We start from the raw sequence: 23,421 nt of genomic DNA on the forward strand, positions 1-23,421 counted from the left end.
TCTCGAATCCATTTTGAGTTTATTTTTGTGTATGGTGTTAGGGAGTGTTTTAATTTCATTCTTTTACATGTAGCTGTCCGGTTTTCCCAGCACCACTTATTGAAGAGACTGTCTTTTCTCCATTGTATATCCTTGCCTCCTTTGTCATAGATTAGTTGGCCATAGGTACGTGGGTTTATCTCTTGGCTTTCTATCCTGTACCATTGATCTATATTTCTGTTTTTGTGCCAGTACCATATTGTCTTGATTACTGTAGCCTTTGTAGTATAGTCTGAAGTCAGGGAGTCTGATTCCTCCAGGTCTGTTTTTTTCCCTCAAGACTGCTTTGGCTATTCGGGGTCTTTTGTGTCTCCATACAAATTTTAAGATTTTTTGTTCTAGTTCTGTAAAAAATGCCATTGGTAATTTGATAGGGATTGCATTGAATCTGTAGATTGCTTTGGGTAGTATAGTCATTTTCACAATATTGATTCTTCCAATCCAAGAACATGGTATATCTCTCCATCTGTTTGTATCATCTTTAATTTCTTTCATCAGTGTCTTATAGTTTTCTGCATACAGATCTTTTGTCTCCCCTAGGTAGGTTTATTCCTAGGTATTTTATTTTTTGTTGCCTTGGTAAATGGGAGTGTTTCCTTAATTTCTCTTTCAGATTTTTCATCATTAGTGTATAGGAATGCAAGAGATTTCTGTGCATTAATTGTGTATCCTGCAACTTTACCAAATTCATTGATTAGCTCTTGTAGTTTTCTGGTGGCATCTTTAGGATTCTGTATGTGTAGTATCATGTCATCTGCAAACAATGACAGTTTTACTTTTTCTTTTCCAATTTGTATTCCTTTTATTTCTTTTTCTTCTCTGATTGCTGTGGCTAGGACTTCCAAAACTATGTTGAATAATAGTGGTGAGAGTGGACATCCTTGTCTTGTTCCTGATCTTAGAGGAAATGCTTTCAGTTTTTCACCATTGAGAATGATGTTGGCTGTGGGTTTGTCATATATGGCCTTTATTTTGTTGAGGTAGTTTCCCTCTATGCCCACTTTCTGGAGAGTTTTTATCATAAATGGGTGTTGAATTTTGCCAAAAGCTTTTTCTGCATCTATTGAGATGATCATATGGTTTTCATTTTTCAATTTGTTAATATGGTGTATCACATTGATTGATTTGTGTATATTGAAGAATCCTTGCATCCCTGGGATAAATCCCACTTGATCATGGTGTATGATCCTTTTAATGTGTTGTTGGATTCTGTTTGCTAGTATTTTGTTGAGGATTTTTCTTTTTTTTTTTTCCCGGTACGCAGGCCTCTCACTGTTGTGGCCTCTCCCGCTGTGGAGCACAGGCTCCAGACGCGCAGGCTCAGTGGCCATGGGTCACGGGCCCAGCCGCTCCGCGGCATGTGGGATCTTCCCGGACCGGGGCACGAACCTGTGTCCCCTGCATCGGCAGGCGGACTCTCAACCACTGCGCCACCAGGGAAGCCCCTGTTGAGGATTTTTGCATCTATATTCATCAATGATATTGGTCTGTAATTCTCTTTTTTTGTAGTATCTTTGTCTGGTTTTGGTATCAGGGTGATGGTGGCCTCATAGAATGAGTTTGGGAGTGTTCCTTACTCTGCAATTTTTTGGAAGAGTTTGAGAAGGATGGGTGTTAGCTCGTCTCTAAATGTTTGATAGAATTCACCTGTGAAGCCATCTGGTCCTGGACTTTTGTTTGTTGGAAGATTTTTAATCACAGTTTCAATTTCATTACTTGTGATTGGTCTGTTCATATTTTCTATTTCTTCCTGGTTCAGTCTTGGAAAGTTATACTTTTCTAAGAATTTGTCCATTTCTTCCAGGTTGTCTGTTTTATTGGCATAGAGCTGCTTGTAGTAGTCTCTTAGGATGCTTTATATTTCTGCGGTGTCTGTTGTAACTTCTCCTTTTTCATTTCTAATTTTATTGATTTGAGTCCTCTCTTTTTCTTGATGAGTCTGGCTAATGGTTTATCAATTTTGTTTATCTTCTCAAAGAACCAGCTTTTAGTTTTATTGATCTTTGCTATTATTTTCTTTGTTTCTATTTCATTTATTTTTGCTCTGATCTTTATGATTTCTTTCCTTCTGCTAACTTTGGGTTTTGTTTGTTCTTCTTTCTCTAGTTCCTTTAGGAGTAAGGTTAGATTGTTTATTTGAGATTTTTCTTGTTTCTTGAGGTAGGCTTGTATAGCTATAAACTTCCCTCTTAGAACTGCTTTTGCTGCAGCCCATAGGTTTTGGATCGTCGTGTTTTCATTGTCATTTGTCTCTAGGTATTTTCTGATTTCCTCTTTGATTTCTTCAGTGATCTCTTGGTTATTTAGTAATGTATTGTTTAGCCTCCATGTGTTTGTGTTTTTTATGTTTTTTTCCCTGTAATTCATTTCTAATCTCATAGTGTTGTGGTCAGAAAAGATGCTTGATATGATTTCAATTTTCTTAAATTTACTGAGGCTTGATTTGTGACCCAAGATGTGATCTATCCTGGAGAATGTTCCATGCGCACTTGAGAAGAAAGTGTAATCTGCTGTTTTTGGATGGAATGTCCTATAGATATCAATTAAATCTATCTGGTCTATTGTGTCATTTAAAGCTTCTGTTTCCTTATTTATTTTCATTTTGGATGATCTTTCCATTGGCGTAAGTGAGGTGTTAAAGTCCCCCACTATTATTGTGTTACTGTCGTTTCCTCTTTTATAGCGGTTAGCAGTTGCCTTATGTATTGAGGTGCTCCTGTGTTGGGTGCATATATATTTATAATTGTTATATCTTCTTATTGGATTGATCCCTTGATCATTATGTAGTGTCCTTCCTTGTCTCTTGTAACATTCTTTATTTTAAAGTCTATTTTATCTGGTATGAGTATTGCTACTCCAGCTTTCTTTTGATTTCCATTTGCATGGAATATCTTTTTCCATCCCCTCACTTTCAGTCTGTATGTGTCCCTAGGTCTGAAGTGGGTCTCTTGTAGACAGCATGTAGATGGGTCTTGTTTTTTTTTGCGGTATGTGGGCCTCTCACTGTTGTGGCCTCTCCCATTGCGGAGCACAGGCTCCGGACGCGCAGGCTCAGCGGCCATGGCTCACGGGCCCAGCCGCTCCGCGGCATGTGGGATCTTCCCGGACCGGGTCACGAACCCATGTCCCCTGCATCGGCAGGCGGACTCTCAACCACTGCGCCACCAGGGAAGCCCTGGGTCTTGTTTTTGTATTCATTTAGCAACCCTGTGTCTTGTGGTTGGAGCATTTAATCCATTCATGTTTAAGGTAATTATCGATATGTATGTTCCTATGACTACTTTCTTAATTGTTTTGGTTTTTTTTTTTTTTTTTTTTTTTTTTTGCGGTACGCGGGCCTCTCACTGTTGTGGCCTCTCCCGTTGTGGAGCACAGGCTCCAGACGCGCAGGCTCAGCGGCCATGGCTCACGGGCCCAGCCGCCCCGTGGCATGTGGGATCTTCCCGGACCAGGGCACAGACCTGTGTCCCCTGCATCGGCAGGCGGACTCTCAACCACTGCGCCACCAGGGAAGCCCCTGCCTCCATTCTTCTTCCGAGGTCCTGGATCATCTTCACTATGATTATTCTGAATTCTTTTTCTGGAAGGTTGCCTATCTCCACTTCATTTAGTTGTTGTTCTGGGGTTTTATCTTGTTCCTTCATCTGGTACATAGCCCTCTGCCTTTTCATCTTGTCTGTCTTTCTGTGAATGTGGTTTTTGTTCCACAGGCTGCAGGGTTGTAGTTCTTGCTTCTGCTGTCTGCCCTCTGGTGGATGAGGCTATCTAAGAGTCTTGTGCAAGTTTCCTGATAGGAGGGACTGGTGGTGGGTAGAGCTGACTGTTACTCTGGTGGGCAGAGCTTAGTAAAACTTTAATCCGCTTGACTGTTGATGGGTGGGGCTAGGTTCCCTCCCTGTTGGTTGTTTGGCCTGAGGCAACCCAACACTGGAGACTACCTGGGCTCTTTGGTGGGGCTAATGGCGGACTCTGGGAGGGCTCACGCCAAGGAGTACTTCCCAGAACTTCTGCTCCCAGTGTCCTTGTCCCCACGGTGAGCCACAGCCACCCCCCACCTCTGTAGGAGACCCTCCAACACTAGCAGGTAGGTCTGCTTCAGTCTCCCCTGGGGTCACTGCTCCTTTCCCCGGGTCCCGATGTGCACACTACTCTGTGTGTCCTCCAAGAGTGGAGTCTGTTTCCCCCAGTCCTGTCAAAGTCCTGCAATCAAATCCCACTAGCCTTCAAAGTCTGATTCTCTAGGAATTCCTCCTCCTGTTGCCGGACCCCCAGGTTGGGAAGCCTGATGTGGGGCTCAGAACCTTCACTCCAGTGGGTGGATTTCTGTGGTATAAGTGTTCTCCAGTCTGTGAGTCACCCACCGAGCAGTTATGGGATTTGATTTTACTGTGATTGCGCCCCTCCTACCGTCTCACTGTGGCTTCTCCTTTGTCTTTGGATGTGGGGTATCTTTTTTGGTGAGTTCCAGTGTCTTCCTGCTGATGATTGTTCAGCAACTAGTTGTGATTCTCACAAGAGGGAGTGAGAGCACGTCCTTCTACTCCGCCATCTTGGTTCAGGGCCTGCCCTCAAGGTCTTAAGGCATAGTTGAGACAGTAAGTTCACGCCAGATGAAGAGAAGGGCTGTGTATAATTACAGCAGAGAGAGATGCTAGAATATGGGGGCGGGGGAGCAATTAGGGGGCTGGTGCTTTGGGCCCAGTGGTCAGGGAGGGGTATGCCAAGGAGGAGTCATGCCAGGTCAGCAGCGAAGGTGACAGAAGCAAGGAGAAGAGCTTCCCACAGTATATGCAGAGGCCCTGAGAAGGCCACGGACTTGGCCTGCCCCAGGCCCTGCAGGAGGATGTGCACAATGGGCCCTGTGAGGAGGTGTGGTGTACTCCAAGAGAACTACACTATTTTCCCAATTTATCTTTTTTAAAAAAATTATTTAATTAATTTATTTTTGGCTGCATTGAGTCTTCATTGCTGCACGTGGGCTTTCTCTAGTTGTGGCGAGAGGGGGCTACTCTTCGTTGCAGTGTGCAGGCTTCTCATTGTGGTGGCTTCCCCCCAATTTATCTTGACAGAAATCCAGGGAACGTGTTGGAATGAATACTAAGGGTGGGATAAGGTTGGGAGGAACATAACGTTGGGTCAGGTCAAATTTATTGATAGGGGCTCACTAAGCAGAGATTCTGGGTTTAATGATATAGCTTGGGGGATCAGAAAGGGCTCTAACGGTTTGGTTGGTTGGTTGGCTGAAACATGGACTAAAAAGTGGCCAACACTGAATGAGCTGTAATGCCAGACCTGCCTTGGTTCAATGGAGGGAGGGATCCAAAGGCTTAGGGAGACAGGAAAGTTAGAGTGGGTCTGTCATTTAGGACCTGCTCTCCCACCTTGGAGGATCCAGACAGCACACCTCTCACCACGATTGTGAGGAAAGTTTGTGCGCGCAGCCCCAGAATCATAGAAGCGCTCTTTGATCACTCTTCTCTGTAGGCCAGGAATTACAGAAGACCTGCTGCCACTGAATCAGAAGACTGAAATTCACGGGGATCACTGGATCCCGGGGTGACAGGACCACGTGGTGGTGCTCAGTGATGAAAGGCAAGGGAGCGGTGCTCACTGTGATGGCCAGCAGAGGCAAAGCGGCTGTCAGAATAGTCTGATTCCCACAGAATTACAGCGTCGGCCAGTGGGACGGGGTGCTCCTGGAAGTGAAATAGATCGGAAGCCTGCTGAATTCTCACTTGATCTTAATGAGCAGAAGAGTTCTAGGTCAAGTGAGCAAGAGTCTAACTTGAGTCATAAAGACAGTCATGACCCCTCATTCAATTCCCAGGCTTGAGACAGTTTACATGCCCAGAACACCTTGAATGAACCAGAGGTGGGACCCCTCGAGGAAGGACCCTGCTATATCACCAAAAATTTAGATTGTTAATCTTTCTCCCAGCCTTCTCCAAAGTGACCTATACCAGGGTCACTCTGCATTGGGGAAACGGAAATAATCAGACATTTTGGGGACTGCTGGATACTGGCTCTGGACTGATACCAATTCCAGGATACACAAACTGTGTCAAGTAGGGGCTTATGGAGGCCCGGCGGTCAATGGAATTTTAGCTCAGGTCCATCTCACAGTGGGTCTAGTGGGTCTCCAAACCCATTTTGCGGTTATTCCTCCAGTTCTGAGTGCATGATTGGAACAGACCTACTCAGCAGCTGGGAGCATCCCACATGGGGCAGAGTGGAGCCTGCAGGTGTGAAGGCAGAGGTGGTCAGATGAGGTTGGTGTGGCTGGGGAGGGAGGAGGGAGAGGCCAGTGCTGCCCTTTCCCTGACCCCCAGTCACAGGTCAGGGGTCTCTGCTCTGGCACAGGGTCACTGTGCAGGGGCTGCTGGCTCACCTGCTGGGCCTTGGTGGGCCTCCAGCTTACTTCTCGATCTTGGGCGGTGCACATAACCTTCCCCTGTCTGGGGAACCCAGCCTGTCTCCCTGTTGGGTGAGGGCACGGGAAAGCCACGGGGGTGGGGCAGGAAGGTGGCGTTGATGCATGGATTCTGAGTGCATGTTGCTCTGTGAGTTAGACCTGAGCCGCTGAGCAGGGGAAGGTATGTGGCGGGTGGGAGGGGTCAGCACTGACAAAGCACCAAGGAGGCCAATGCGGAGGACCCCCATTCAGGAGGGGCTTCCTGCAGCTCATCCCCTCCCCACAGTGCGGCAGCCTCCTTGTCTAGAAAGCCTCTCCATCTCTGCCCTGCTGGGGGCCAGCACTGATTGCAGCTGCTAGAAAATCCAGCTGGGTTTGCAGAGAACCCTGTGTTTCCAGCTCGTATCTCTGACCAAACTCCCCTCTGTGTCCCAAACTGGTCACCGGCTGAAGTGGAGCCTAGTCACTTGGGGTCATTACCGGCCCTGGGGCACTGTCCCAGCCCAGCCTGTGGCCTGCTCACGCCAAGTCTAGCAGCCAGCTTTGGCCCAGGGCAAGCCCACTGTAGGTGAGCAGTTATTGAGTGCTTAGTGTGTCTTCATGGGCATCACGGTGCTGAAGCTCTACCCTAACCCTGGTGGGGCAGGTACTCATTCTCCAGGGGAGGAACAGGAGGCTCAGAGAGGGGGCGGGACTTGCCTGAGACCGCTCAGCCTCAGGTCCTCTCTGTCCACACCTGTCCGTTTCCTCTCTTCTTCACCCCCAATGACAAACGGTGGCTCTGGGAAGGTCGCAACCACCTGTTGACTGTAGTCTGATGTCAGCAAGCATGTTGAAGGTGGCTGGGGTGGGGAGGAAGCCAGCTGAATGGTCAGCAGGAATCTCGGCCCCAGGGCCAGGATGGACCTTGGACTTTGCTCACCTCTCCCAGCACTCCTGGCTCTGCATACTGGCCCAGGGGGCTCCCTGAGCGTGAACTCGGCCCAAGAGCAGGCTGGCCTCCTCCTGCAAACTGGGCCAATGTGTCCAGGCCATGCCCCTGAGGGTGCCTCTCTGGGCTGAGACCTGTAGCGGGGTTGGATGGAAGATCTGCTGGTGCCCAGGTGGACTGGGGCTGGGGCTGGTGAGACTGGTAGGGGAACTGTGAGCAGCAGTGCCTGGCTGCCTGCACCCCAGGGGCCCCATGCTCATTTGTACATGGTGGTTAACTGGGGGGGTGGGAGCTGGCAAGCAGTGTCCTTGGAGAAGGGGAATGAGGAGGGTGAGCCCCAGGACCCCGAGGTCCCCTCACATCGTGAGCCTGGAAATGGATGGCCCCGGGCAGTGTCTCTGCCAAGGGCTGGGTAGAATCATGTCACCCACCCCTCCCCCCGCTGCTGGGTTACATCATAACCTCTGGCTTGCAGCCCCAGTTGCTTCTTGAGAAACAAAAGGCTTTTTGAGAGCCCATCCCCCTCTGCTTCCTACCCGTGCCCCCTTCCTTGCCAGGTGGAGCCCCTAGGACATGACCTTTGGAGCCAAGTGTTGCATTTGGGAGCAGACAGCTCCTAGTGCTCTGCTGACACCAGCCAACAGCAGCCAGCAGGCCCAGGCACAGCACGGCAGGGCAGGGCACCTTGGGCAGCGGACCAGTGGGAGAAAGAAGAAATCTGTCTGGGACTCTGCTGATCCCCAGCCTGGAGGCAGGGACCGGCTCAGAGGGGAGCTCAATAAACGTGGGACAGACAAGTGAATTGACAATGACTGGGACTTCCGCTCATCCAAGGCTTTCCTTTCTTCCGAGTGACAATTGCCAGGGAAAGCCGTGACCCTGGGGGTAGTGCTGCTCAGGGCAGGTCCTGTGGGTAGGTCTCAGGACCCCCTGACCTCATGCGGGCACGTGGGCAGGGCCGGCAAGTGGAAGTGGCAGCCCGGAGAAGTCTGCGGTCACCGCCAAGTCATCCACCGTGCCCCCACCCCCGTACAAGGCCCTGGTAGGGGGCCTAGCGCTATGACCCCCTTCTGAGTCAACCGTTCCTCAAGGCCCCCTCCTCTGGGAGTGGGCCTAGGGACCGTGTGCAGGACGGACCAGCAGGGGCCGCTCAGGCCCCAGGAGCGCTGGGGCCTGAGCGGTGCTGCAGTTCCCCGTAGTGCCGCCGGGGGCGCTGCGGCGACAGCTCTGACGGTCTGGGCGGGTCCCTGCGCCCAGCTCCCCGCACGCCGCGCCCCTTCCTGTGACCCCCACTCGGGCCGGGTCCTCGCGCCCTAACCGCACCTCGCGCCCCAGTGGCCTCGCACCCCAGCCCGGCTCTGCGTCCCCTACTCCGCCGTCCTGCGCCCCGGCCCCAGCCCGACCCGGTGCCCCTCGTGACGCCCGCGACCCGCACTGTCCCAGCCCAGCCCCGCGCCCCGGCAGCGCTTCCCCGCGGCACCCAGTGGTCGGCGCCGGCATCACCTGGCCCCCAGGTCGCGCCCGCCCAACATGCCAGTGCCCGGCGCACAGGCCGAGGCTTCTTGGCGTACGAGGGTGCGGCGACCGGTGATGGTGGGGCCGCATATGGTGGGCTTCAAGACGGTGACTAGTGCGGGGCGAGCAGTCGAGGCCCAGGGTGCCCCCTCCGGAGTCAGCAGGAGCGGGACAGAGCTGGGGGCTGGGGGAAGGTGGAGACAGGACGCTCCCAGCCCCAGCCAAGCCTCAGCCCCTTCTCCAGGGCAGCTGGGTGGGACCCGCCTGCTCTGATGCCCCCAACCTCCTCTGGCTGTGGCCCTTCCACGCCTTCATTGTACCTGCTGCCACCCTGGCCCACCCCGGGAGCACCACGTCCTGGAGTTCCACTTCCCATGCATCTTTGCCCATTTCTCTCCCCCACAATAGTGACAGCTCTCAGCTGTCCCAACCGGTGTGGTCTTTGCAAAATAATCATCAGACCAGGTAACTTCCCTCAGGGGTTCCCACTGGCTCTGCTTGCTGAGGCTCCACAGAACCCCCCCACTGTCTTGATTTCCCACTCCACAAATGATAGCAGTGTTTTGTTTTGTTTTGTTTTAATCATAACTATGTTGTTTTTATTACCCACAGCCCCCGCACCCAAACCCCTGCACCTGGGCCTCTAGGCCAGCCAGAGTCCATTCTAGAATGGGGTAATCTTGTTCCCTACCCCAAACACAAAGCCCTGAAGGGGTGCTGCCCGAGGTAGAATCAGGTGAATGTGAATCAAACTGCACTGCCTTCTGCTTGCTCCCTCTGCAGGGGCTGCACAGTCTCAGGATGAGCAAACCACACATCTGCATGAGTGAATCTGTGCCCTGGTGGATGCAGGAACCCCAGGACCACCTGTCACTCTCCCCTGGCCCTGGGCACTAGGGCTCTGCTTAAGGAGCTTAGGGGCAAGAAGCCCAGGGAAGACAGTTGGTGGGCCTCCCAAGCAGACAGGAGGGGAGGCTGCTGGGGAGGGGACTGAGGGTTACCTGTCTATAAGCTCCTTCCACCCCAGGCCCTCAGCACCCCCAGCACCTGTCTCTAGGTGTGATTTGTTCCTTGTAAAACCGTGGAGATTATCCATGGTTCAGCCCCTGGTTTCATGTCGTATCATGTTTCATCTCCAACTAGGACATTTACAAGCTCTTCTTGGCTGCAAAAGGCTTGGTGGCTGCACTGCCGGAGGCTGGAGCAGAGACGAGGCGGGCCCTGTGGGCTCTGCCCCACCTCACCCCGAGATGCAGTCTGCCTGTGGCCCTGGGCTCCCCCTCCCATCTCCGACTGCAGTGGCTTTTTGGTCCCGTAGTCTCAAGAGTGTGAGGTTTTTTGTACCCCATCTCTGAGACCGGAGCCCCTGGGGTGTGTCTGGAAGTTGGGGGAGGACAGGGAAGCTAGAGTCAGAGGAAGGACAGCGCTGACTGGTATAGGAGTCATTGTTCTCTGAGAAGGGGGTGGGAGTCAATTTTGAAGGTCCTGTTGTCAGAGCAGGAAGCCTGCCGCTTAGGGAGGGGTCTGGCGGGGAGCAGGGCAGAGTGCCAGGCACCTGCCCCAAGATGCTCGGCCCTGGGCTCTGGGTTCTGGGTCTTCCTGAGCCCCAGCTGAACAAGACTGGCTGCATACCTGTCTGTATGTCTGTCTTGCCAACTGTGGGCATGGGGTGTTTCTCCTGGAATTGCGGGGGGATGGAGTGTGGCCCTCCGTGGGGGTACTGTTCACTGGCTGTGCTGGCTGTGCACCTGTGAGTAGGTCACTCGTGTCAGGGAGGTTCAAACTTGGGGCTCTCCACACTGGGTGGGGGACAGTGGCTGGGGCCGGGCAGCAGGTCTCTGAACCCCACTCCTGCCTCTGTGTGTGTGTGTGTGTGTGTGTACACGCCCATGGTCGTGTGCCCTCTGCAGAGCGTGGGGTTCCTGAGCCTGCGCCGGGTCCCTTGCTTCTGACAGAACGTGCTCACAGTCAGCTTCCAGTCCATGGGGACCCTCACCAGGGCACAGGCGGACAGACCTGGCCACAGAGCCCCAGTGTCTTAATGTGGGGCCTCTTAGATGATTCCCAGCCTTCCCCATGATGCCAAGAGGCTCCTACGCCCAGAGGCCTGGCGTGGGGCTGTGAAGCTGGAGGAGGTGGGGATGGGGTGGGGACAGAGGGAGTCCTGTTTCTGTCTGACCCTCCTTTCTTCCCCCTTTAGATTCACTTTGGCTATAAAGGCTGTTACCAGCCCTTCTCTTTGCAGGGCTGGGACTGCCAGCCAAGAAGGATTGTTGTAAATTGAGCTGGGCCAGGCTGGTGGGTGGGAAGCAATTTGCAGGCCCGGTTGTGCATCCTGAGAACCCGGAGCCCTGCCCTCTCCTGGAGAAGCAGGGGCCTGTGGCAAACGGCCCTCTGTCTGTGCTGAGCCCTCCAGGAAGACCCAAGGGAAAGGAGTGAGGGTGGCTGGAAGCAAGCTGGGGGCCATCCCTGTGCAGGAGAGGTGTCTGGCTCCTTCTGGCAAACCCTGGAGCCCTAGGCAGGCTCCGTGCATGTGTGTGACCACTCAGGGTGGCTGGGGAAGCCCTCGCTCCTCCCCACTCCTTGCCAAGGGGCCCTTCATATGTCCTTCCTGATGCTGGAAATATTGTCTGCCCTGGCAAACCCTTGTGTCCCATGGTGTCCCCACATCTAGCTGGTCACCAGGAATAAGACCCTGGGTTCCAGCAAGCCAGACTGGCTGGACACCTTGAGACTAGGGAGGCCTTTCCTCTCCAGCCTGGACCCCAGGAGGATGAATTATGAAGTACTTAGGTCTTTCAGCGTGGGAGCAGCTTCAGGGCACCCCTTCTTGTGCCAGGGTCACTGTCACATGTCCACTACCTCCTAATCATAAAGAGCTTAGAAGCCAGGCACCCAAAGAGGTGGGGGCTGGTGTCATCTTTGTTTTATAAAGTAGGAAAATGAAGCTCAGAGAGGCTGGATACCTGTCGAGGTCACCTGCTAGGAGGGGTAGAGCTGGGATTGAATCAGCCTTCATCGCCTAAAAAGTTCTTGCTGTCAGCTCTGTACTGTGCTGCACGACCCCCCCCACCCCACTCCCCATGGCCTCCTGGCCCCCTTGTTCCCTACCAGGCTGAACTGGGCTCTGGGGGTAGGTGGGTAGACGTCTCTTAGGGGTCCCTCCCCAGGAGGAAATTGCATCCTCAATGTGCTCGGGCAAATCCGGTATCTCAAGTGGAAAAATCCCACACAAATCAAGGACAGCTGGGCCCGCCCTTGGTCGCAGCCCCCTCCCCTCGGCTCCCCTTGCAGGCTGAGGAATCCCAGCAGGCTGTGGGAGTGGGTCTGGGGGGTAAGGGTGTGGTTCTAGGGGAGGAAGTTTCTGGAAGGCCCGAATGTGTGAAATCTCCCCCAGCTGTCCCCCACAAAGGGAGGGACTGCACGGTGTTATTAATCATTTTCCAGAGTGGGGCAGCTGCTTGCACACCCTGCGATGCTGTGGGGGCCTAGGCTGGGGGTGCCCACTCTGCGGAGGGGACAGGCTGGGAAGGAGACGGAGAGGGGCGTGGGAGAGGGGTCCACACCTAGACTCTCTCAGACATACACACAGAGTCAGTTACTCAGTCACTCAACAAACATTCATAAGCACTCACCATGCTTAGGCATGGAGCCACAGCAGGGCTCAAGACTGACCCCGTCCCTGCCCTTGCAGAGCTCATGGGTAGGTGGAGGAGATAGATGGGGATCAAAATCACCCACAGGGAAATAATTAGAGTCTGTGAAGGAGACACAGACATAGCTGGGTAGCTGGGTCATGCATTTGTGAGGCCAGGCTGGGCCTTCCTCCCACCATGACCTTGCTCCTCAGGACTCCCTTTCTAGACCTGCCCTCTCTGATCCCCTCTGCTCTGGCCCCCCTTGTCATCTCCCCCAGAGATGATGTGTATGTGACCCAGCAGCCTGTGCAGCTCAGCCCATCTCCTCTCCCACATTCTCCCTGTTCCTGCCTGGCCGCCACATCAAACCCGACTTATTTGCTTGTCTGATGGCTGGCCTAAGGAGGAACCTCTGCCTGGCCATCCTGCATGGGGGTCCAGACAAGGTGAAAGGGGAATTGAAATTGGGCCATGTGGAGCCCTCAAAGCCGAGGGGCCCCAGGGGAGATCAGGCTGGGCAGAAGCGCCTGGCTGACACCTGTTTTCTCTTGATAGGAGGTGCGACCAGACAGGGCAGGAGTTGAGCCACCCTCTCAGGGCACAGGGACAGCCACCCACCCTGTGCCCCCATGGCCTGGTCTCTTTTGGGGCCCCAAAGTGACTTTTCACCTTGTGGCTCAGAGAGGGGGATTCACTGTCCCTAGATCACACAGCGGGGAGCTGGGGTTGGACTCTGATGGCAAAGCAGGGCAGAGGCAGAGTGGAGGAGCAACTCAGACATCCTGGGGAGGAGGGAAGGCAGCAGCTCTGGGGGTGAGGATCATGGAGATGTAGATTCTGAAATTCCCAGATTTAACCTTCAAAAGGACTCTTCATAAAAGGCTAAATGTAGTTACTGTCTACCCAGCAATTCCACTCCTAGGTATATACCCAAGAGAAATGAAACATATGTCCACAAAAGAACTTGTAAATCAACATTCACAGCAGCATGATTCTCAATAACCAAAAGGTGGATAAAACTGAAGTGTCCATTGACTGATGAATAGATAAACAGAATGTGATCCATCCATACAGTGGAATACTATTCAGCCCTAAAAAGGAATGAAGCATTGACACACACACACTACAACATACATGATCCTTGAACACACTATGCTGAGTGAAAGAAGCCAGTTGCTAAAGGCCACATAATGTATGATTCCACTTATATGAAATGTGGAGAAGAGACAAATTCACAGAGACAGAAAGTAGCTTAGTGGTTGCCAGGGGCTGGGTGGGGGAGAACAGGGAGTGACTTCTAACGGGTATGGGATTTCTCTTTGGGGTGATGAATATGTTCTGAAATTTATTGTGATGGTTGTACAACACTGTGGATATACTGAAAACCATTGAATTTGAGAAACTAAATGGCCGAATTGCATGTTATGGGAATTGCATTTCAATGAAGCTCTTCCTTCAGAGTCAGGTTTCTATTTTAGGGACCAGAGGTTTAGGCTGGTAGGAGCCTGAGGCCATGTGCTAGAGAAAGATGAGGCTGGGACCCACTCCCCAGGGATGAGCCTCGGCTCTACCCCATTCCTCCTCCTCACCACCCCCATCCCATTACTATGCTCTCTGCTGCTGGGCCTTTCCCCAGCCGACTGGGATGCTGTCCTGCTCCTTGCCTGACAATCACCTACTCTAGAAAGCCTTCTTCAGCCTCTCTCTCCACTCCCATCCTTCCACTGGCTCGTCTCTATTGAGTGCCTATCAGGTACCAGGCTCTGTGAGGTACACTGGTGAACAAACTTCCCAAGGCTGCCATCCTGGATGTCCTTAGATTTGCACCCACCCCTCACCTGAGAACAAGATGGTGGGTGGAGAGAGGGGATCAGATGCCAAACACCAAGCTGACTCTTGTCCCTGGACCTCACTCCCCCACCCCCAGCATGTTTGGTGTCCTGCTGTTCTTGGTAAGTTCTTCCTGGAAAGTCCTCAAGGTGTATCTGTGTGTGTGTGAGTGTGTGTGTGTGTGTGTGTGTGTGTGTGTGTGGTGGGGGGCGGGACTAAGGAAAAGGCATTCCCAGCAGGGAGAACAGCATGAGCGAAGGCTAGGGGGTGCCTAGCCAGTGCCTGTGCTGGGCAGGGAGATAGAGGGGCCATCAGGTTTTAAAGCTGGAATTTGGAGCCCTGAGTGGTGGCTGCTGAGGCTCTGGGTGGGTGCTGCAGGTGGAGTGGGTGGCTCTAAGGAGAACCAGACTGTCTGGAACAAATCCCGTTTTAAGCTAGACCAGAAGAAGAACTTCCTGTGACCCTGCACGTGCCGGCATGTACCCCAGACAGCGCTGTGCCAACACCCCACAGACAGGGCTCCTGGCTGAGTCATGCCCTGACAAGCAGATGCAGGCATGGCGTCTGGGAACTGGGCTGAGGGCCTGGTCAGTGGTCTTCACCCCACTGGCTCTGCAGAGCCCTCTTCCGGCCAAGGCTACCTCTGGGTGGGTCATGGAGGCCCCTGCCCTGGGGAAGTGCTCCAGGTTGCCCTTAGATCCAGATACCATTAGGCTCAGGAACAGCCCATTAACCAGCAGAAGCCAGGGCAGTAGTCTCTGGGCATTGGCTGGAGGAAGGCTGGCCTCTTCGGGGAGCCCATGCCCACCTGCACTAACCCTGAGGCCAGGAAGCCTGGGGTAGAGGCAAAGGCAGGACATGGGTTCCATTCTGTCTCTACCTGGGGCTGTGCTCACCTTCTCCCAGCCAGCTCTCCTCTGCCTTCTTTGTGCTGGGCTGGGGGTTCAGTGAGCCTGGGGGTGTGTAAAACTCCCGCAGAGTGTCCAGCGCCCAGCAGGTCTCATTACTGGGAGTGGCCCCTGAGTCTCCCTGCCCCTCAGAGGAAGCTCCTAGGACAGGACCCCGGCTCCTCCTTCTAGTTTCCCCTGCACAGGTCTCCTGAATCCTTCACATCTCCAATAGAAGCCGCTTTGCCAGTGCCAGAGATGGGTCACTGACATCCCAGGGCAACACCAGGTGGACTAGGCTGCACAGACAGACCGTGTGACATGGTAAAAAGGGTCAGAAGACTGAGGTCTGAATTTCACTGGGCCCTTGGGAAAGACGCCTGTCCTCCCTGAGCCTGTCTCCCAGACTTTAAAATGGGAATCAACTTGGCTAGTCCTCTTCAACCGCCCTGCCCGTGACCCTGACGCATGGCAATGGCAAGCCAACTATCAGCAAGATGCGCCCCATTCCCGCCGCAGACTTCCCTCCACCTTCCCGGAACCCCTCTGCTCACTAGGGCCAGGTGCACGCGACTTCTTGGCCCGCTTGTTCCTCCCGCGCACCTGCCGCGTTGCCCTCGTCAGGGAGGGGCAGCGATCGGCCCTCTAAGAGCGGGTCTTTTGGCCAGCAGCTCAGTTCTGTCACCGTCCTGCGTCCCAATCTGCCGCCGCCGCATCCTGAGCGGGCTGGGGCCTGGGGTCTCCGAGCGGGCGCGTCCGGCTAGTCACTGAGGCTCGGAGTCGCGCCGCGGCGCCCGTAGGTGCCGGCGAGTCCCGGGTGGAGCAGTGGTTCAAGCGGGGCGGGGCCTCTGGGCTGGGCGGGGCAGCCCGCCCTAGCACTGGTCCCTCCCGGCTCCCAGAAGACTGGGCAGTGGGGCGCAGAGCAGAAGCCGGGCGCAAGCGGACTGAGCGCGGCGCGGGCGGGGATGTGCGCCCTCCTGCAGCCCCCGCTCCCAGGCCTGGGAGCGGTGTGGCCCCATGGCAGGTAGCGGCGGCCTGGGCGGCGGGGCAGGAGGCAGCCAGGGAGCCGGGGGCGGGCCTGGGGCCACGCTTCGGGCGCCCCGTGCGCCTCTGCTGTTCGCCGCTCTGGTGCTCGGAGCCTACTGCCTTTGCGCTCTCCCCGGACGCTGCCCGCCGGCCGGCCGCATCCCCGTGCCAGCCCCCGCGCCCGCCGAGCCGCCCCGCGCAGCCCGCAGCCCCGGAACGTCCGGCCTGCCGGTGGCCAGTGGCTCGGGCCGCCGGCGCTTCCCGCAGGCGCTTATCGTGGGCGTGAAGAAGGGCGGCACGCGCGCTCTGCTGGAGTTTCTGCGATTGCACCCCGACGTCCGCGCACTCGGCTCGGAGCCCCACTTCTTCGACAGGTGCTACGAGCGCGGCCTCGCCTGGTACCGGTGAGCGCTCGTCCCGTCCGCCCCATCGGCTTCCTGGCGGGTGCCTTCCGGGAAACCGCGTGGTGTGCCCCAGGGGTCTCACTGGGGACCCCGCGGGGCGAGGACTCCAGGCATCTTCAGGGGCTGAGACCAGCCTGCGTGGGGGCTGAGGCTTGGCCGGGAGGACGCGGCCCTCCTGCAGCAGGTTTTATGGAAAAGAGGGTCGGTCACTGGCCACGGACTCCCAGAAACTTTGAAAACTCCAGGGAAAGCCCTGGTTCGGGGCTAGAGTGCGATTCCAGCGAGAAGTAGTTTGGAGCCTGTGGGGTCTGAGGTGCTTTAGAAATGCTTCATGCTCAGTTGGCCCTCTCCCCTGCATCACTGAGGGGAACGTGTCTGAACTCTGGTCAGTTACCTTAAGAAAGAGTCTCCGGGTTCCCTGCAGCCTCCTAGAAAGTATCTGTCAACCCATTCCCCACACCTAAGACCCCTGATCCTGGAGAGAGGAATCCTTCTCCATAGTCCTGGGTGTCTGGAGAAAGTCTGATCTTTAGAAAGGAGGAGGGTGCCTTTGAGTCAATGCCCAGGGATGGGAATTGGGACCCCAGCCTCATGTCATGGGGCTCTGTAGCTGCCCTGACTCCCACCCAGTATGGCTTTGGGGGGTGTGGTGGAATGTGGGGGAGCACCCAGCCACAGCTGAAGTAACCTGTCCTGGTGGCTGGTCAAACACCAGCCCCTCCCTGCCGAGGTTAGCACCGAAGGTTGAGTGTGAGGCCCAGCCCTCTGCCTCTGTCAGTCGGGCACAAGCCTGCCTCAGCGCTCTATCCCTTCCTTCGGGGAAATGAGAGCTTACAGATGGAGGGTGAGTCACCCCACTCCCCACAGCACCAGCCTCATCCCCAAGCTTGGGCCAAGCCCCTAAGGGCCAGAGAAGACCCTGCCCAAGGTCACCTGGTGAATTAGTGGTGAGTTGGGGGTGGCAGGACTGAGACTTTTTACCTCCAGGTTTACCAGTTTTTCTGTACCCAGATTCCACCCTGCCCCCACCCTTGTTATCTTTGCTTTTTTGCATCAGAATTACTTATGGGTTTGGAGGGTTCCCAATGAGAACAGGGGGTTCTGGCTCATGAACTCTGAAGGGTTGCTGCTGTCAGAGTCTAGGGAAGTTGTGTGGTGACGGGGGAGGTGAGTCCATCCCTGGACCTGACTGTCTGAATCCCTGCATTCTCAACACTCAGGGAGAAACCACTACCCCACTCTGACAGTGCTTCAGCATCTGAAAGCATCCCTAATTCCTCACTTCTGTGCAGAGGAAGAAGAGGAGGGGGAAAGGAGGAGGATGGAGAAGGGGAAGGACACACTGTTAACCATAGTACAAATTTCAGAGCTCACTACTGACCCCATAAGCTGGGCTAATGAGGGGCTGCAGGAGAGTCTAGAATTGGGTTTAGACCTAAAAAGGCTCCCAAACAGCCAGGGATCCTGAGAGCCTATCCAGGCCCTCCCTGGGCACATGCTTCAGCTCTGGGGGACTGGTCAGGGGAGCCTGAGGGGCCTCAGAGGAAGCCAGCTGGACCCAGGTTCGGGGTCAGATCCTCAGCACAGGGGAGGGGCTCTTGGGACATTGGTGTCCCTGAGGCCGGAGATGGGAGTGGGATGATTCAGCAGCCTGTTTAAGTCTGGTAGAGGAGACTTTCTCCTTCCTCGGCCCAGCCACCACACTGGGGGGAGGGGTGCTGCAGAGGAGGCAGAGGGTCAGGTCCGTGGCTTCCGCCCCTTTAATCTGGAGCTGTCCCTCGGGGCTGGCTAGTGCTGACCCTTCACTGGCTGGTGCAGGGCTGAGCTTCTGGAGTGCGTGTGTCCACGTGCCTTCCAAGGGACGAGGCTGTGCGCTGATGTGTGTGCACGTGGGCATGGTGTTGCTCACAGGCACCTGTGCCTCTGAACCTGACTGTCCTTCCAACCAGCCGTGAGTGTGCAGTGAACCTCTGAAAATGCCCACCCCTGCCTGTTTCCCCAGCTGCAAAGAGGATGCCCAGCCCCCGGGCAGGGAGGGTCTGGTGGCCTTGTCTGCTCTCAGGACCCTGGGCCCAGCCTCCAGAGCCTGTTCTTGGTGGGGGTGTGGGACGGTGAGAAGAGGAGCAGTGGCCAGTGCCCCCAGTTGACTTTCTGGGACACCTGTTCCCACTGGGCTGTGACCAGGCAGTGACTCTGGCCCTTCCCTTGGCCTTGGCAGGGGTGCTGGGCTGCTCAAAGTTGACCTTGGCCAAACCAGTCCCCCTCCCTGGGCCTCAGCTCATCCCTCAGGCTCTTGAGGATCCTCCTTCTTGGGGACCGTGACCCCCAAGTGTCCCCAAGCTCACACAGCATTTGTTCATCTAGTCACTGACTCATTGAGCACCTTCTGTTTGGCAGGTGCTGGGGTCACACAGACAAACACCCCCAGGTCTCAGTTCAGAAGGGGGCGCCCTGTCTGGGGGCAGGTGGGGGCTGTACTTTGACCTTAGTATTTTGGAAAAGCACAGAGACCAGGAGGGATACAGGTAGGGCCACCCCCTTGGCTCCTGGTACCGTGTTGTTCCAGACAGGAACCATAGCTGGTTTCTGCTGAGTCCCAGGCCCCGCTGGATGAGGCCCAGGCGAGGTGCAGGATAGGGGGGTGGGGGTGGGGCTGAGACAGAGGAGGGAGAGTTGCCTGGGGCTGGATGGAAGCCGCAGGGAAATGCAGACCAGATGAGCAGGGAGGGAGTGTCCACAGAGCAACTTGTCAGATGTTTGCCGTGTGGGGGTCAGAGTCCTGTTCCTCTCATCCTCTCCCCAGTCTCTCCCACCCCCAAGAAGCCCCCATCCCCCGCTCCTCTGTGCCTGGCTGGCTGGGGACAGGCTTCTGAGGCCTGGGGAGGTTGAGTAATTGATCCCAAAGATCTCAGATCTCAAAGCTGGTTTGTGGCAAGAGTGGGCCTGGAAAGTCAGCCTCCCCCATCCCCGTTCCCATCCCCCTTCCACGGTGGGGCTGTGGGCACCTCCCTGACTTCCTCTCCTCTGACTTCCTTGGAGAGAAAATAGCAGTGGGTGCTAAGGTCCCTCTAATTTTTGCCCGCTTCCTTGCAGCCCCTCCCCCCAGGCAGGCGGGAAGGGGTGGGGATACTCAGAACCAGGTGAGCCCAGCCTGGAGAAGGAAAGAGGGTGCTCCTGGGGTCACTGGGCACCTGGGGGAGGAAAGGGATGGGAAGGGGGTGTCAGAGGTCGGTGAGGAGGGTCCCAGAGCAGTCAGGGCTGGTTCCCTCCCTCAGGAGGTTGATGAAGGGAGGGCGGTGACTTCTGATGACATCTGTCGGCACTGGCTTATGTCTGTGGGTCTCAGCATCGAGGTCCAGTGCGGGGAGATCCGCCTTCTTTTGTCCTCCCTCTTGTGGGAAGGGGGGTTCCCTGAGCTGGCTACCCCAGGCTGCAGTCCTGAACCTCAGCCCTTGGCCTTGTTCCCACCCAAGTTCTCTTTGAACTTATTCACAGGGAGGGCTGGGTGCAATTCCCACCTGGATTCCTGGGAGCAGAAGCCAAGCCAACACCGCCTCCCAGCAGCTGCAGCCGGCATCCATCCCAACACTTCCTGCTCCATCTCTGAGCCTCAAGTGGGGCAGTGAGTGGGGTGGAAGGAGTCCCAGATCACTCCTGGGACATGGCGGGAGCAGAATTATCTCCCACGACTTCTGTAGACCAGCTCTGCCCAGGGCCTTAGTTTGAGGGGAGGGGCAGCTCCCACAGCCGGCAGACCCTGCAGCCCACCCCACTCCCCCGAGCCAAGAGGGTGGTGTCAGGGGAGCCGGCGGCATGCCTGGGACTCATGTGTGCACGTTCTCCAGTCCCGACATCAGCACCCTCCAAGCTGAGCATGCCAACTCGTGTGCCTGTATACCTGAGTGTCCACCTGGCCTGAGCAGGAAGAGGAGACCGTCTCTCAGAAGCTCGTGTCTGGGGGTCACTAGGCTGGATGAAACCTGAATTTTGTCCTGTGTGTCACCCTCCTGGCTGGGGCCAGTCCTGAGGGCTGTCAGTGGGATTGGGGGCAGCTCCTTCAGAGATGGGGGACAGAGACACCCCCCACCCCGTCCCTAGCACAGAGCCTGATAGCCTCTGCCTCTGTTGACCTAGTTCCCAGCCCTCCCTTGGAGCTGTTTGCTCAGCTGGCCCTGCTGCTGCACCCTGCCCCTCCCCACCCTGTTCTACCTGGCTGGCAGGGTGGCCTCAGGATGCTACCCAGGGTCCCTGGACTGCCTGGGTGGAGTGCTAGGATGGGCTTCCCCAGATTTGGGGTTGTCAGGGGTCTGTCACCAGCCGACTCCCCCGGAACCTTGGGATGGTTCCAAGGTTCCTCCACCCCCCCAATCCCCACCCCTGGTCAGAATGAGAGGATTGCTCAGAAATGCTGCAGCTGCAGCCTTGCACCATGGGTTCCAAGCCGGGTCTGGGCAACCCAGGCAGCTGGGGTCTTGAGACAGATCCTCAGGCTGCCTCAATGACCTCTCCAGTGTCCTGGGCTGCGCTGTGGCTTTCAGCATTCTGGGGGGCCCAGGTCGGGGAGAATTAGCAGGGCTGCCACCAAAGGCGGGAGACGCCATGCAGGGGAGGGAGTGATAGGAGGGGCAGCTGCCCATTTTTGGGGACACTTGTCAGTAACTAATGGCCTAATTCAGGGGACACCATCAGCCACTTAATGAAAGTGTGACTGGGGTAATTACAGTGCAGGGGCCTGTGGGGGTGGGGATGGTGGGTGGAGCCTTGTGGGCGGCAAGTCTGGGAGTGCTGGGTCTGGGGTGAGAGGCACAGCAGTGTCAAGGTTGGGGTGCAGTCAAGCTCTGGGAGGGGTGTGGATAGCCTTGGAGGATGGGCCCCTACTTTGAGCCTGTGCTGAGGCTGGGCGCCCTCACGGCCCACACCCCAGGCTGCCCACCCAGACACTTAGGATGGGTGGGCCTGGTGGGGAAGGGGAGATGGGGAGCCTCGCCTGTCTTGTAGGTATGGGGCTTCCCTGGAGGAAGGGGAGGTTAGTCTCGGGCCCCTGGGGGCCGGTCTAGCATGGGAGGACTGGAGGAGAGCCAGTACCTGCTCATGCCCCCCTCTCCACCCACCTTCCCACAGGAGCCTGATGCCCCGCACCCTGGATGGGCAGATCACCATGGAGAAGACCCCCAGCTATTTTGTGACCCGGGAGGCCCCACGCCGCATCCACGGCATGTCCCCGGCCACGAAGCTAATCGTGGTTGTGCGGAACCCCGTGACCCGGGCCATCTCTGACTATGCGCAGATGCTCTCCAAGACACCGGGCCTGCCCAGCTTCGGCACCCTGGCCTTCCGCCGAGGCCTGGGCCCCGTGGACACGGCCTGGAGTGCCGTGCGCATCGGCCTGTACGCCCAGCACCTGGACAACTGGCTGCGTTACTTCCCGCTGTCCCACTTCCTCTTTGTTAGTGGCGAGCGCCTGGTCAGCGACCCAGCTGGGGAGCTGGGCCACGTGCAGGACTTCTTGGGTCTCAAGCGGGTCGTCACAGACAAGCACTTCTACTTCAACGCCACCAAGGGCTTCCCCTGCCTCAAGAAGGCCCAGGGCAGTGGCCGTCCCCGCTGCCTGGGCAAGTCCAAGGGCCGGCCCCACCCGCGTGTGCCTGAGGCCATGGTCCAGCGCCTGCGGGCCTTCTACCGACCCTTTAATCGCAAGTTCTACCAAATGACCGGCCAGGACTTCGGCTGGGACTAATGGGGCTGGGGAACCCACGCCCTGCCTGGGGACGCTCAGTGACCTTAATTTATGCCTGTCACCCAGCCGGAGCAGGCCCTGTACACAGGGCTGGGCAGAGAGAAATATTTACAAAATAAAGTTTGGATCTGTGTTCTTCTACGTGCCCTTGAGGGTTGGAGGGTGGGGTTGGAGGTGCCACCTCCTGCGGGGATGATAATCCTACCAGCTAACATTACTGGGCACTGTTCATGCTGGGAGTGGTTAAAAACCCAATCCTTGTCTATCCCTCGAGGTGGGCAGTGAACTTGGCCACCTGTCACAAGTGAGCAACTTAGGCTCAGAGAGGTTTGGGGCCTGCTCAGTGACATACAGCTCAGCCCTGGTGACTCTGGAGACCACCCTCAGGCTCTCTTCTCAGCCCTGGGATGCCAAGCTGGGTTGTCCCATATTCCAAATGGGGAAACTGAGGGCCCAGGTTGCTTGAGTGGTGGGGCAGGATTAAAGCTGTGTCTGTCCGGTTCTTCAGGCTGCACCCGTGACCTCAGCTAATTCTGTGTACCTGTGCCCACTGAACACTCCCTCCTGGAAACCTGGTGGAATCTCTGGACAGTGGGTATGAGGTGACTCCCGTGTGCAGGATGTTTCTTTTTTTTTTTTTAATTAATTAATTAGTTAATTATTTGACTGAGTTGGGTCTTCGTTGTCGCGTGCGGGCTTTCTCAAGTTGCATCAAGCGGGGGCTACTCTTCGTTGCGGTGCATGGCCTTCTCATTGTGGTGGCTTCTCTTGTTGTGGAGCACAGGCTCTAGGCACGAATGGTCAGTAGTTGTGGCTCATGGGCTCTACAGCATAGGCTCAGTAGTTGTGGCGCATGGGCTTAGTTGCTCCGCAGCATGTGGGATCTTCCTGGCCCAGGGATCGAACCCGTGTCCCCTGCATTGGCAGGTGGATTCTTATCCACTGCACCACTAGGGAAGTCCCAGCGTGTTTCTTCTAACAGCCTCCAAGGAGCTCCCTGCA

The 23,421-nt window shown here is 55.7% G+C and overlaps 1 protein-coding gene across 2 annotated transcripts; it reads left to right on the top strand.

The window, feature by feature from the left end:
- The first annotated feature begins 11,070 nt into the window (after positions 1-11,070).
- HS3ST6 (heparan sulfate-glucosamine 3-sulfotransferase 6) lies at positions 11,071-23,082 on the top strand. 2 transcript variants are annotated; one of them, XM_033839525.2, is made up of 2 exons: positions 11,071-16,682; positions 21,804-23,082. In XM_033839525.2, exons 1-2 carry the CDS (start codon positions 16,270-16,272, stop codon positions 22,417-22,419), a joined length of 1,029 nt encoding a protein of 342 aa, XP_033695416.1. In that variant the 5' UTR covers positions 11,071-16,269; the 3' UTR covers positions 22,420-23,082. The 2 variants fall into 2 exon arrangements, with proteins under 2 accessions (XP_033695416.1, XP_073648543.1); XM_073792442.1 differs by lacking the exon at positions 11,071-16,682 and adding an exon at positions 16,698-20,304.
- The last annotated feature ends 339 nt before the right edge of the window (positions 23,083-23,421 follow it).

This window comes from Tursiops truncatus, chromosome 15, assembly GCF_011762595.2.
Source record: "Tursiops truncatus isolate mTurTru1 chromosome 15, mTurTru1.mat.Y, whole genome shotgun sequence".
In the NCBI taxonomy this organism is placed as follows: domain Eukaryota; kingdom Metazoa; phylum Chordata; class Mammalia; order Artiodactyla; family Delphinidae; genus Tursiops; species Tursiops truncatus.